This window comes from Alligator mississippiensis, chromosome 1, assembly GCF_030867095.1.
Source record: "Alligator mississippiensis isolate rAllMis1 chromosome 1, rAllMis1, whole genome shotgun sequence".
In the NCBI taxonomy this organism is placed as follows: Eukaryota; Metazoa; Chordata; order Crocodylia; family Alligatoridae; genus Alligator; species Alligator mississippiensis.
The window spans coordinates 310662636-310677546 of record NC_081824.1 but is presented as its reverse complement, the minus strand read 5'-3'; the positions used below and the strand labels follow the sequence as shown (position 1 = coordinate 310677546).

General features: G+C 45.8%; 1 protein-coding gene across 14 annotated transcripts in view; it reads right to left on the bottom strand.

Annotated features, from left to right (window-relative positions):
• DMD (dystrophin) overlaps positions 1–14911 on the bottom strand; it is a 2172325-nt gene that overhangs the window by 93970 nt on the left and 2063444 nt on the right. For all 14 annotated transcript variants that reach the window (XM_059720821.1, XM_059720816.1, XM_059720817.1 and 11 more), the window contains one exon: positions 13874–13935. In XM_059720821.1, coding sequence (XP_059576804.1) covers positions 13874–13935 — 62 coding nt within the window. The remainder of the gene's footprint in view (positions 1–13873; positions 13936–14911) is intronic.

Sequence of the window (14911 nt, the reverse complement as noted above, 5' to 3'; positions counted from 1 at the left end):
TGAAGATGATAATATATACATCCGAGAAAGAAAAAAAAAATCTGACTTTATCCATTCTGCCATGAACCATATTTTCATTTCAGGGAAAATATTTGAATAGGAGGATTCTGCCAGCTAGACACACCAAATATCTACTATTAACCTCTCAATGGGAACAGAATCAAGAGAGACATTTACTCCACCCCAGAAGGTAGTATTTTCTCCTGAAAGGTTAGGCGGACCAGAGAGATTCTGCATTGTGTAGATGTTGCAAGTCAGCTACATGATCCTTGCAGGCTTCTACCTCAGCTCTACTGTTTGACTCAACCTTTCTCTTAGCCCATGAATAGAATTCAAGATGCTTCTGCTGCTGGAAGATAAATCAATCTAGACAGCCACTAAACATGGTTTCAATAGCTTCTTTGTTGCAGATACTGTTAAAGATTTCCCATCTGCTCTATGGCAACTGTCGCAGGGCACCTTAGTCCCTGCTCCTAGAGAGGAGAAACTGCCAGGGAGAGAACCCTGGCAGAGCTAATGAGCACAGCTGCAGGTTGCCGGAGCAACTAAGGGGAGCCAGCTGGCCAGAAGGGGCCAGGGCCTGGCCTTTATAAAGCCCAGGGCCGAAGCCAGGCTAGCAGTTCTCTGCCAGCAGCCTGGGAGGCAGGAGCTCTGGGAGTGAGGATGTGGAAAGGAGCAGGATGTGCAAGTACAGCTCATGATAGCCCTGAGAGGATGGGCACTAGAGTTTAGCCATGCGGCTTGTGGTTTGGCTTTGTGTTTGGGTTATTACACCCGGAGGCTTGGGTGAGGCTGTACGGGTTGGAGGAGGCCTCAATTATAGGGACCCCAGAGAGTGTGGGGGTGCCCTAGCGCCAAGAGGGCGCATTATTTTCATAGCGCCAGGGAAGGCGCAGCTTGCATGCCAGTACGGGAGTGACTGGCGGCGAGGAGCGTGGCCAGTGGGTTGCGGGTGCAACCGGTAGGTTGCAGACGGGGGACGTAGACCCTGGATCGCGTGCGGGGGTTATAAACCCCGGCCCCAGGGAAAGGGGCGGTTTTATTGAGAAGCCCCGTGTGGGCACGGCGAGCCCCAAAGAGGGGGAGCGCCATACTGAGGAGCCCTAGAGAGAGGGGCAGTTACTGAGGAGCCCGAGACGGGCATAGCGAGCCCGGCCGCAGGCTAGTGCGGTAACACCCCTCAGACCGAGGCAGGGGGCTGCAGTTGCCCCGAGAAGACAAGGAGTAGCAGCGCGGTGAGCCGGGGTCAGAGAGGGTACCCGTGCGGTTGGCCGGAAGGGCCGGGGCCCGCTAAGGAGTCCCTGAGCAGGACTGCACCATCAAGAGAGTCCCAGTGAGAGGCTGGGTGCGAGAGAGAGAGCCCAGCGTGTGCTACACTACAGAGGAGGCCCGGGAAGCGGGCGTACAGACCCAACAACGTCTATTACATCTGCGAGGCTTGGGGTGTGGTATTAGGGGCTGGTAGGAGCCACGCATAGCCCATAAGGCTGGGGTGCTTGGGTAGCGCCCATCGTACGGGGAGACCCACGAGGGGTCCAGGAGCTTACATGCCCGAGGAAACACAAGGCAGCCTCCCTATTACATATTCCATCAAGACGTGGCGGGCGAGAATGGAGGGTGCCCTCGGGCCGAAGTAGCGTGGTGAGAGGGCCTCAAGGAGATCACGGCCCTCCGTGAGGACCCCGCTGTGACATTTGGTGCATTGGCCGGGAAACGGCCGTGCACGGGGAAAGAACCCGTGTCCCTCACAAAGGAAAACGAACCTTGGGGCTAATACATATCTGCAGAGAGGACAAGGCAGTACGATTGAGGGGCTTGAGAGGATAAGCCCAGGTCAATCACAAGACTGCTAGTCAGAGTTGCAGATAGAAAGATGTTGGGGTTAAGTCTAGTAGGAAAAAAAAAAAAGGTTTAGCTATGGCACGAATAGTAGTCCTAGAAGACAGGTGGCAAGAAGCCTTCACCTGGCAGTTGCGGGTGGATGAGGTGGAGGAAAAGGCTGCCCGTCTAGAGTTGGAGCTAGAAGTGACGAGGTCAAAGAAGGAACAAGCCGAGGCAAAGGTGGCCGCTTTTGAGTTGCGGGTACAACCCGGGAAGAAAGAAGGCGGTTCCAAGGAAATAAGGCGCCTGATGGCATCAGGAGCAGAGAAGACTCGCGCTTTAGAACGGCTCGTGGCAGAGGAGGCAAAAAAGAGCAGACAGCAAGAGGAGCAGCTACAAGAGATGCAGGAGGAGTTGGCTGCATGGAGGAGGAAGTCCCCAGAGCCTGATGGAAACCAGACAGGAGAACTAAAGGAGGTAATGCAAAAGCTTGAAATATCTAAAAGCCTTATAGCAACCCTCCAGAAAGAGGTCCACAGTCAGGTGGAACAGATAGAAAGCCTGGAGGAGAGCCGGGGGCTCTGGTGAGAGAGATGCGACCAGGCAGAACGCATGGCTGAAGAGCTTAGAAAGAAGCTGACAGAGAATCACGCCCGGGTAGAAGAAACCAGGAAGGTGATAATAAGAGAGATGGAGAGAGTGAAAGAATATACGGCCAGGGAGGAGGCTTTAGAAGCACAGAAGCAGTCCTTTGAGGCTGAGATGAAAGTCAACATAGAGGAGCATATAAAGCTGCAGGCCCAGTGTCAAAGGGGAGAGAAAGAATTAGAGACCAAGGTGAGAGAGACTGAAGAGTTGCGGGCCCAGGTGGAAAAAGGGGCAGTGGAAAAGGACCACCTAGAGAAAGAGGTGCAGTCCCTGAGGACCCGTGTAGAAGAAAGCACAGTCACAGAGAGGATAGTACAAGCAGACTTCGAGCAGCAACTGACACAGTTTGCTCAAGCACACAGAGAGAGATTGACTGCAGTAAGTTTGCAGTTGGAGGAGTATACATCCAAGATTAGCAGTGAGCAACAGGAGCAGCTGCAGGAGCTGGAAGCCCTGAGAAAAATCTTGTTAGAGACTGAGAAATGGGTAAATAGGGCACAGACCATACATGTGAAGGTCCAAGAAGACCAGGAGCTCCATAAGAATACTGGGAGAGGAAGCTCCAAGGAGGAGATGGGAATAGAGAAAGTAGAAAAGGGTACGATGACTGAGGGATCCCCTGAGACAGAAGTGGCAAGAATGGGGGAAGGAAGTATCCCCATTGTGATCAAATACCTCAAACAGGAATGGAGTCGCTGGGCAAGCCAGTATACAAAAGAATTAAATGGCTTGAGGGAAAAGGTAGAGAAACTGGCCAGAGAGCACAATGCTGGGATACTGATAGTACCAAAAGAGGGGCAACAAATGAAGGTAGATAAGGGGGATACAATAGCTGTTCAAGGCAGTGAGCCGGACAGTGGGGACAGCAAAAACGGTGACCTAAGCTACCCTAGACATACTCAGAAAAGAGGACAGCTAAGGCAAAAGGACCAGAGGCCAGAAATGGCGAAGGCTCTGATGGGTGATAGAGCAGATAGAGCTCCCAGAGGGGAGAGAGTGGCAAGAAGCCCAGAGTAAAGGGAAGGTGCAAGGGCCCAAATTGGAAAGAAGGGGCCAGAACCCCAAGGAACTTAAGGGGGGAGGAGATGGATGTCTCAAGCTCCACCTTAAAGGAGAAATATCTAGCCCAGCACAACAGCAGAGATCGGACCGTGTGCGGATGGCAGACCAAGTTGAGGAGGCAGAAGGGCTATCTTCACCAAAGGTAATGCGGTCGAGAGGAGATCAAGAAAGAAAGAAGAGGCCATGCGTGTATGTTAGCCACCTCCCAGGGCGCGTCCAGTGGTGGACTTTAAGGAAACTCATAGATACGAGGATTGTGGTTTGGCTTTGTGTTTGGGTTATTGCACAAGGCAACCTCCCTATTTACCTTTCCTATTTAGAGGAAACACAAGGCAGCCTCCCTATTACATATTCCATCAAGATGTGGCGGGCGAGAATGGAGGGTGCCCTCAGGCCGAAGTAGCACGGTGAGAGGGCCTCAAGGAGATCACGGCCCTCCGCGAGGACCCCGCTGTGACCGCAACTAACGATTTCCTCCAGGTCTAGTAATTGACTAAAAGGTATTCTAGAAGAATTGCCATCCCTTTTGTATGACTAATCAAAGGGATTACAGATTCCCTAGTGGAAGAAAGAGTAATAAAAATATCAGGGAAAAAAGGGTCACTAGACAATCATGCAATTTGCGCAAATATATTGTAGTGCCCAATACCTACTCCTTAAGATGTGACTATCCATTTTCTATGGCAGGGCTGTCCAATCTCTGAATAGCCAGGCTCCTGCCAAGTAGGCAGCAGAGTATCTCTTCTGTATGACAAAGCAGGCTCCCTAGGCCCTCTCCCACCATCCTATCTTGCTTTAGAGACCCAGGCAACAGGAGCAATAGGGGTAGTGGTGGCCACATGGAAGCCCTCAGACCTCATGTTAACCTCTTGCAGGTCAAATACAGCTCCCAGGCCACCAGGTGGACAGCCCCGCTCTATGGGAAAGATATTTGCCCACCAGCAGATCTTTGATATCATAGAAGATGCAGCCAAGTGATAAAATCCAGAATAAATTCAGAGTATTTTGCCCAATCCCTTTTTTTTTTAATATTGCAGTATAGGCTACAGCAGGATAAGGCCCAGGCAAGTGGAGCTAGTGGTATGGGAATGTAGAATGAATACATGAAATTGGTGCTTCTGCTTCTGCTAAACTCATCTAGAGGGAAAGAGCTAAATGTTAACATAAACATTATTGTCACTGGATTTTGAAAATACCATCCTCCAGAGGTAAGTGGAAAGGCACCATTTCAAGCTATGTCGTTGTACCCATAAAGACTAGAAATCCTTTTTTTCAATTAAGGCTTAAATTCTGTAGTGCACTTCAGCTACAAACTCCATGGCAACAGAGGCACAGAACATGAGGATCAATCTCTAACTTGAAAGAGCTGAGACTACACCATCAGTTGTATCTTCAATGTATTTTCCAATATGTTTCATTCACAATAATTCCTAACTACAATTATTACATGCATCAGTTTGAGTACTCCTTTTGGCAGTGGGTGGGCAATCAAAGATCTCTGCTAGGTGGTCAACAGCTTGCATGAAAATATGAGACACCTACTTGAATTAAAAGCAACACAAAACACAAACAGTAACAATGATCAGCCTAAAATGACAACTAGAAAAACAACTATTTCAGGTTAGATCCCAATTTTCTCAAATAAATTTGGAAGGGAGTTATTTATTCTGGTTTCGAACTAGAAATAAACACATTGTATATACCTTATTGTCCGGAGTGGCAAGCAACAACAAAAAGACAACATTTGAAATAATGAATGCCCCAGTTCTGAACATCCATGTTTTGCACAGCAGAAAATGTTACTTCACTGGGTATCAGAATTTTTCTTGAAAAGACCAATGACTCAACAGTAGCTCCAGCTGTTAAGGGTGCTGAATGACTGGAGTGTTTCATTCGATAATGTACTGTCCTCTGACACGGGCTAAGCCATCTATATGATTAAATGTTTCTGAGATGGTCCAAGCTGTCTCTGCCAAATGCTGCTCATACAACATACTTGGCGCACACACATAAAAAACATAGTAAAAAATCAGAGAGTTACTCAAGAAGCTGTTTCAGCTTGGAAGCTACTTTGATCTTTTGTGTAAAATAAAATAGATATCTTTTTAAGTTGATCACAGATAAAGTTCACAGACACAAGTTTCCTCCTTGAAGGACAAAACACAACAGTGCCACTGAATACTATCAGTGCTTACTAGAATTCTCAATTCCTGCCTATTCAAAAAAACAAACAAACCAGAATGGTAGTTTAAATGCGTCATGTGATGACTTTTTGAATTTCCAAAATGGAGAAAGTCATAAACTAATCTTAATGCAGCAACTACCATATTTCACTGAATGTAAGACGAGGTTTTATCCCCCATTCAACATGGGGGGGGAAAAGCTCCTTGCTTTAGATTGAAACACAAGTGAGTGTGCGGGGAGCAGCAGCTGTGGCTCAGGGTTGGAGTTGGAAATACAGTTGCTACCCCCTGTCATCAGCTGCTCCTTTGCAGTTTCTGCTCTTCAAACTTTGCTACATATTTTTTTTTAATTCCATTCCTAGTTATCTACTAGGAAAAAAACTGAACCTCCTGCATATATACCTCCACAGTCACAATTCATACAACATCAGATATTCTGAAAGGGAGAAATAGGCATCAGTTTATAGCAGGGATGTCAAAGATATCGCCGCTGAAGCTCCATCATTTGGCCTGCTGTGCCACGGTAGGTCTTGGACAAGACCTGCATACTGGACCAGCCCCAAGGAGCGCGCACAGTGTGTGGGGCTGGATCCAGCACACTCACCATGCAGCAATAAAGTTAGTTCCATTGTGTAAGTGGTATGCAGCCCACGGGGTTGGTCTGGGAGGCTCATGGTACCTATTCCAGATTAGCTCTACTTGTTGAATCCAGCACTAGTGGCCAGTCTATGAGGCCAATCCAGCCCACGGACCAGCTCCATGCCTCTTATGTGGACTGTGGACATGGCCCACATGCTCATCTGGCTTGCTAGGCAAAATGAGTTTCACACCAATTGGCTTACAGAATGACATAGCAACTTTATCAAGAATTCAGTAGCATGTAAGGCACCACAAGTGGTACAGGAAATTTGCACTGGAGAAGTGCCCACTAGCAAATAAAACAAATATAAGTCAACGGTAAAAAAGATTAGGCTTGCAGACAAACAGTTTGGAATCACCATTTGAGCGAATGTGAATGGCAGAGTTGACCTTTGGGTTGGGTGGTGTGTGTGACCACTAGGGTGCTGTAGTCAGGGGGGTGCCCCACATACAAACACACACACATACCCTGCCCTTCCCCACTGCTCATGCCAGGTGAGAGCCATCAGGGAACTTTGGTGGCAACTAATCCTGGAGGCAGGGCAGCAGGGCTGGGCCCACTCTCCCCTGCAACTACTCCCGGAGCTGGAACTGGCCAGATAGGGCAGCAGGATAAAAATCCCCGGGACGGCAGCATGACAGGCCAGAAGGGGGGCACAAAGGGCTGGGCCAACGGCAAGGCGGTGGTGCTTAGCAAGAAGGTGGCATGGCCGGCGGGCCTGACTTGTGTGCCAGGGGCTTCACTATCACAACCTTCTGGGGCTGGAGGCCAAGCTGCAGCACCCCCCAGCCACCGCTACCACTCTCTAGGGTGAGGGCATGGGAGGCCAGGTGGTGTTGGGTGGTGACAAACTGTTGCTGGGGCTAGTCTTCCTGTGCAGGCAGCCCTACCTGCTGCCCACCTTGCCTACTGCCTGTCCACTTGCCCTTCCTGCCATCCTTCACCAAGCCCCTGCTGCCCTCAGCCCTGCAATCCAGTATCAGGCCAGCATCTTGGGTGAGAGAACGAACATGTGCTGCCCCACGATAGTTCATGGGGTCCCCTACCATCCACAGCCTCTGGGGCACATGTGTTTCTCATGCGTGCATCCCCGTACACACACACCACTCCCACCCACCCAGCCCTACACATTATTGGGCAGAATAGATAACATGGGCAACCTGGAGGCCACTGCCATAAGCCTGACAAAGGACCCAGCAGCCCTCTTACGCCTTCCTGATTTAATATAAAGCAACTTAGAAACTTATTGTATTACACATGTGTAATAAAGAAGTTAAAAAAAAAAGTAAAATATAAAAAATAAATGCAAAAAAGGGTACCAAGCAGAGGTATGTTCTTCTAGCGGCAAGGGCTGCAGGTAGCTTTTATCTTTCCAGTATCACTTTACTTTGAATTAGGGGAGAACCCAAAAGCTAGGGAGAGACATTCAAAAAGCCTGAGCCTGAACTGATTCAATCTTTGTAGCTTAGTCTAACCTGCCTAGGCTGAATCAGTTTGTAACTGCAGAGACATATCCTCTGGACTGAAAAAATGCAGTGGCTCAGGCTAGAAGCTGGAGCTGCTAGAGCAACCCTCCCTTCCATTTCACCCTGCTGAACTGAGGGGGGTGGGGGGCATGGCAAGGCACCAGTAGGATTAAGATGAGGTTTTAACCCCTTCCCTGCCTGCAGTCCCAGGCTTTTCACTGCTCCCTGCTCAAGGGGCGGGACTGTTGCTAGACACTGCCTCTGTTGATACTGGGCTTTTCAATTTCTGTCTCCCTGCTTCTTCAGACTGTCTGCAAACTAGGTGATTTCTAACACCATTCGATGTCCCTTCTTGAAGACTGACAGACTGCAGCCAGTTTATCAGACCATCAAGCCCTCATTAGTTCCAAGCTCTTCTTTTCTGCAAGGTGCATTTGCAAGTCACTAGCTGTCTGCCCTTTGTTCCAGCTAAATTGGAAACCCGCACAGATACCTCTCAGCATTAGCTAGCACAGGGAGGAGTAGGGGCACGGTCAGATACACATGCCTGCAGTAGCTCAGGCCAGAAGCTGGGGGTGCTAGAGTGTGCCCTCAGCTGCAGGGAAGCTATGTTGGGGGGGGGGGGGGGGGTGGAATGCATCACCAGCCCTGGCAGCAGCCTCAAGTGAACTGGCCAGGGTGGGGGTTTAATTCCCCCCCATCCCTGTCTCACTGGCACAGACCCAAGCTGGGATGCTTCTGATGCTCCCTCCTCACTGCTGTAGTGGCAGGGGAGGGGGGCATGGCCAGATGCTGGCCAGAATGGCCCTCAGAGGCAAAGGGGCCAGGAGTGAGCTTCTTCCCCCTCCCCTCTCTGCCCCCTAAGGACCACAGCTGGGGTATGTACTTCCACCTCCACCCTCAATGGGCCATGCTGGCTGGCATCTTGCCATGCCTCCACCCCTCCTCAAGTGAACAGCAGTGAGGGGGGCTTGCCAGGCAGACCCCAGCTTGGGTCCATGCTAGTGAGACAGGGTTTAGGGAATTAAACCCTCTCCCTGGCCAGTTCACTTGAGGCTACTGCTGGGGCTGGCCACACACCCTGCTATCCAGCAGCAATGATTGGGGGAATGCCTGACAGGGGCTGCTATGCCCTGGCCAGGCAGACCCTGGCTGGAGTCCCAGGGGGGCAGGAAATAAAACCCTTCTCTGCCCACTTCGCTACAGGGGGACATGCCAACAGCACCTGACCATCCCCCACCCTGCAGTAGTGTGTGTGGGGGGGGATGACCCTGATACAGGCTGCTGTGCCTCAGCTAGGCAGACCCCAGCTGGCGTCCATAGCACTGGGACACAGGATGGAGAAGGGAATTAAACCCAGACCTCTGTTCACTTCACAGCACTGCCAGGGCTGGCCATACCCCCGCCACTGGAGCAGCGAGTGGAGAAATGCCTGGCAGTGAGCTGCTATGCCCCTGCCTGGCAGACCCCTGCTGGGGTCTGTGCTGTGGGACAGGGGAGGGAGGCAGGGAATAAGCATCTTCCCTGCCTCATTCGCCTTAGGGGAGCCAGCATCTGGCCATGCTTCCACCCCTGCTCGGGCTAGAGAGCAGAGGGGTGAGGCCAGCCCTGTTCCACTGGAGCAGAGAGCACAGCCCAGCCCAGGGCTACAGTGCATGCTGGGATGCTAGTGGACTCTGGGTTAACTTAAACTAGGAAGGGGTCTGGGGCAGAAGTTCATTAAACCGGTTTGACCTCAGTCAGTTAGGTCTGATACTACATACAACTAGGTTTATCTCAAACTGGTTTCAGCCATTTTGAAACCAATTTATGAGCACTGAACTTATGTTCTGTTACAGTTTAAGCAAGTTTCTGCTCACTTAAACTAGGGTTACCATACGTCTGGGTTTTTCTGGAGCAGGCAAGGTGATTGGCTCTGCACGCGGGCCCCAGGAAGTGTGTGTGTGCGTGTGTGCATGTGCACACACACAGGCAGTAACTACGTAGGTAGCAGGGCTTGGGCTGGGGGCTCTGGGTCGGGAGTGAAAGGCACTGGCAGGGCCATGGGCAGGGGCTGTGGGTCGGGAGTGAGGGGCACTGGAAGCATTGGGGGGGCAGGGGCTTAGGAGTGAGGGGCAGGGCACAGGCATATCACTGTCCCCCCAGTCATATACCCCCTCCCCCTCTTCCCCTCCCACAGGTGTCTTCTTTTTTGTTCCTGGAAATAGGGTAATCCTACAAGTTAAATCAGTCGATGTGTAATTTCTGTCCCTAGCCTTAAAGCTTATACTATACATCTCTGATTTAGTCTATAAGGTGCAAATCTACCCTGCCTTCTGCAATTGAAGAACACCCAGTCTGCTTTCAATGTAATGTTCCATTTAAAAAAATAATCTTGAAGAATTAAGCAATTTTGTTTTTTCCTTTGAAAAGTTCTGCTTCTTGCATTCTGGAAGATAGCAAAGGTAAACCAGAGATTTTGAGAAGTGGGAAAATCTAAATTGGAGGGTGAGTGAGTAATAGGCTTAAAGCGATAACAAGGTGAAGAAGTGGAATGGAAAGCAGTTAGAACAGTTGCTGGAATAATAGAGAGCAGGGCAGACACTTGTCTTTAGTGATGTGCATCCAAACTGGAATGTTTATCTGAATCATACCTCTAAACCTTTTTAGGTTCATGCATCACTAATTTTTACTACCTTTTCCATTACAGTATTAGCTTTTCCCACATACTGAATTTACATAACTAAAGGATGAACATCTAGTAGCAATTTAAGTGATGTAGCTGAGGTCATTATCTCAGCTACTTAGTGCCACTTTAATGTGATTATGAAACAAACAAAAAGGCCATTTAGTGTTGATAGGCTGCTTATGAGACATGGTAACTTTACAAGAAGAGTGAAAAATACCACATCTAGGGCCATGAACAGGCACTTAATGAAATAAATAAGAAATTTCTCAGTGATGAAATGTGTACTTTGTTTAAATAATGGGAAAAATAGTCTAGCAAAAGCTCTTAAAAATAACTCACAAGCAAGAATCTTTACCTGAAACAACCACCAATGAGGGAAATAGGACATGTATTACATCCTTGTTAAAATTCAAACCAAATATATTACAATTATTACCAATTGTCATTATTAGATTGCAATGCTTCAGTGCATGAGCTTGAAGCAGTTAGGAAGAAACTTCCCTTGTGGGCAGGCTATTCTATAATTACCTACTATGGGATTTTTCTGTGTCCTCGGAAAAGACAGGATACTTGACTAGAAGGGCAAGCAAGCTGATCTTTTCTGACAGTACCATGTTCCCATGTTTATTAGCTGTATAATGTAATTGTCTAACTAAAGCTAACTATAAATAGTCACTTTATCTTAATTTTTGCAAGCATCCAAAACAAGAAACAGATGTCCTTGGCAATATTAGAAAAATACTAAAGGAAATACATTCTGGAACTTGGAAATCCTGTCATGGGTCAAAAATTTATTTATTAACTTTCAAGAATCTATGAGGAAAATGGGTTAACAACCTCCTCCCCAAATCCTACTGCTTCCCATTTTACCTATATGTCCTTTGTAGGTGAAGGCCATAAGAGGAGACATGTCTCAAGATGTGTGTTATTTTTTCTTCAGTCATTGCAAACAATTATACCCTCAGAAATTCACAAGAAGGTAGGTTAAACAAAAGGATTGTCTCACAAGTTATGATGTATCAGAACCAAAATAAAAATGTGCTACCTTTATGGAAAGGCATCTCATCAGTCAACATTTTGGATGTACAATGAGAATGAGCTACATCATTCAGAAAGATTGTTCCCTGCAGCGAAAGGTATGAATTTGAAAAATGGCCAGGAAAACTCTGACAGGGGAGATGGGCTTGGTCTCAATTATCCTGTTGTATGTACCCGGATTATGAAATCCATATGTTCTCCTGTAATTTTACAATACCGTGTAGCCTGAAAGAAAACAGCTGAAGTTCTCTAGTAAAACTCCTTTACATGAATGAGAAACAAAATTTAGATCTTTATGTGGGGGAAAATAATAGGAGCTAACAAGTATGCAATGCAAAATCTACTCTAATAGTATTTTTTCACATAAAATGTTACCTAACAGTCTGAAAAGACTTCAAACATCCCATTATTACCAGATTTGACCTGAGGCAAAGCAAAGCACAGAAAACACATTAAGGGTTCTATTCAAGAGTAAATGGGTTATGCTTGTATTATACAATTTTTACGAGTTATGCTGTGATGAATATACCCAATTCCAAAAACCTCTGCAGGTTCCTCAGCAGCATTTTGTCAGTGCTTCGTTATACAGGAGGATGTATAAAGAAAACCTTGTTCCAGGCCTATTTTATTCCCATATGCCACCACCTGGTTTAATCCTAAAAATACATACAAATCAGGTATTCAAACCTAAAATTTACAGGGTATCAAAGTAATCAGGACTTTTGCCCCATCATCCCAAGCAGAGGTAAAATATTTGCCAAGAAGGTAACTGCCATTTCAGAGATACCCAAAATGTGCGTCTCACACCTATTCATTTAATATAGTTATTTAAATGGGGAAAGAAAGGAAGGAAAATGAAAAGATAGCTCCCATGGGAGAAACAAAACAAAACTTTGGAAATAAATTGGAAGTAAAAGGAGTCATTGTCTTAAAAAGAGTTTTAACACTTAATATTCATGGTGGTGGACAAACGTTGTTAAAATAAGAACTGGCATGAATCCACACCCACCCCCTTGAATTAAACTAAAGCAGAACATTTTTTCTTTTCATTTATATGTACCTCTTTAGCTCTTGTTTTCAACAGTAACCCAGCTGAACTGGAGGAAATACCACAAGAAAAGCTGTTTCCATGGTATTTCAGGCCTGACCAGCAACAATATGAGGAATTTCATGTGATTTCCACACCAAAGAAGCTGGATAGTATGAATATCATTCTGATAAGCTCCAAACTGTGTAGAGACCAATGCATCACTAAAAGGAATTTGTATTTCAGAAACATATTCATTATTTGTCCTAAATGTTGTAAACCATTCATTTGAGGAATGGAAATATTAAGGAGGTGACAATGGTATTATGTTCTATCTAAATGGCCAGAAAACACTTGTTTGACTTGTGCCCTCAGTTAACTGTAATTTATGCACTGGGGTTTTTTTTATGCATATAGTTTTATTTTACAATATTTATAAAAATGCTGCACATTATTATATTCTAAAGAGAAGTGCTGCCTATCTCTATTTTTGCACTGCAAACTGCATTGTTATATACGTTTCTATACAAGTGTAAAATATTTATGAATTTCTGTTTTAAGTGGAAAAAAATGTTCATTTTTGATGATGCCCCCTAATTGGTATCAACAGTGACCATTAAAATCGGGTAGAAACCAACAAGTTGAACTCTGAAAGATGGCCCATGCTGGCACATGGAAAAACCCACTATGTCACAGCTGTGCCCCTGTTAATAAAGCCCAAATATATAACCACACACATACACAAAGAGAGAAAACAACAAAAATTCCCCAAAACAAAAAAAGCAGCCAACGGGCATGTATGAAGTTACAGTAGGCAAAGCAAGAAATTTGTATTCTCAAAATGACATCATAACAGTTACCATGAGTACCACGTATTAAAAACATTGCCAAAAGAATATATGGTAAAATATTTGGCAAATGATTTAGACTGGCCTTCAACCAGCCAAAAATCAACTTAATAGTATCTTGGCTTATTTTTTCTCTTTGTCTTTGCCATATAGATAGATAGACAGGCTGTATAAAGGTTTGGGACTAGTTTTTCAGATGTCTGGGTTCAAATTTTCTAGGTAAAGAATCTGCAAAAGGCACCTGCATTACATATTTATGAATTAGCCCACTACATATCCCAGACTCCATGCATTTATTGATATTTAAATTAAAGATTTTAATTTTCTTTCTATGTTGCTCTGAATAAAACCTGATCTTAATTCCTGGATGGCCTGTAATGTGTCTCACTTTCACTAAGCTTTAACGTCTGTTGTACCCAGGAAATCTTTATTCTTAACAATTCATTTAATTGCAAAAATAAATCTTTCTTACCTAAAGACTGGTAGAGCTCAGTCATTTTGGGATGATCCCAGCAGGTGGTTTGTGTCTCATGGCTAAAAGATAAAACATGAAGGCTTTTAGAATAAAAGTTACAAATGGCTCTTCCCTTAAAACAGACATTTTTTTCAGTTGAAATCTTTCTTTAAACAGATTTTCATATTTAGCAGGTGTAAAATTCAATTATTATTTATTCACAGTGCAGGGTATATCAGAGTGTGCTGGAGATAATGGTAGGATTATGTGAAATATGTTTAAACTTAAAAGGGATTTCTCTTTTTCCTAGCCAGTCACCAGAATTCATGTTTTCATGATAGACAAAATTGCCTGGAAAAATAAATGTCCACGTTCCATATTGTGTAATGAGTAGTCCAGCTTCCACATCTCCCTCTGTCCAAGAATACAGCCTACCATATGTCTCCAATGGGCATTAGAACAGGAATTGTGACCAGTGCTTGATAGCTTATAATGCTTGTCTGCTTATAATGCTAGCTGTGGGACTGGTACATTATATTTAGGGATGGGTTCAAATTGCAAAATTTAGATCCAAAAACTAAGTTAATACACGTAGGCTGTAGTTATTCAGATGTTCATTTTGGAGCCGATTTCTAATGACAGTAAGTGATTTTTTAAAAAACGTTCTTCATTTTAAATAGCATACCACACATCACTCCCTCAAATTAGTGTTGCTCACTGTATCACAGATATTTTTTAAAAGTTCAGTCAGGGGTTTTTTGGATGTTTTTGTAAATGTATACAGCAGACGTGCTCTTAATTTTGTTAATCTATGGCCTGGGGGAAAATGGAGTCTATGGAGCTATAGTATCTGACCCACAGGGCTCCCCATGGGCTGGCAAATTTGGCGATAGGGAAGGAGAGGCAATTAATACCACAATCCTCCCCCTGTGGCCAAATACCCAAGCCCTGCTGCATGTTGGGATTGGGCTACCCTCCCTTCCCCCTTGCAGAGTCAGATTGGGGCCAGGCCAAACCCCTTCCCCGTGAGAAGGTTGGATCAGGGCTAGATCGTGC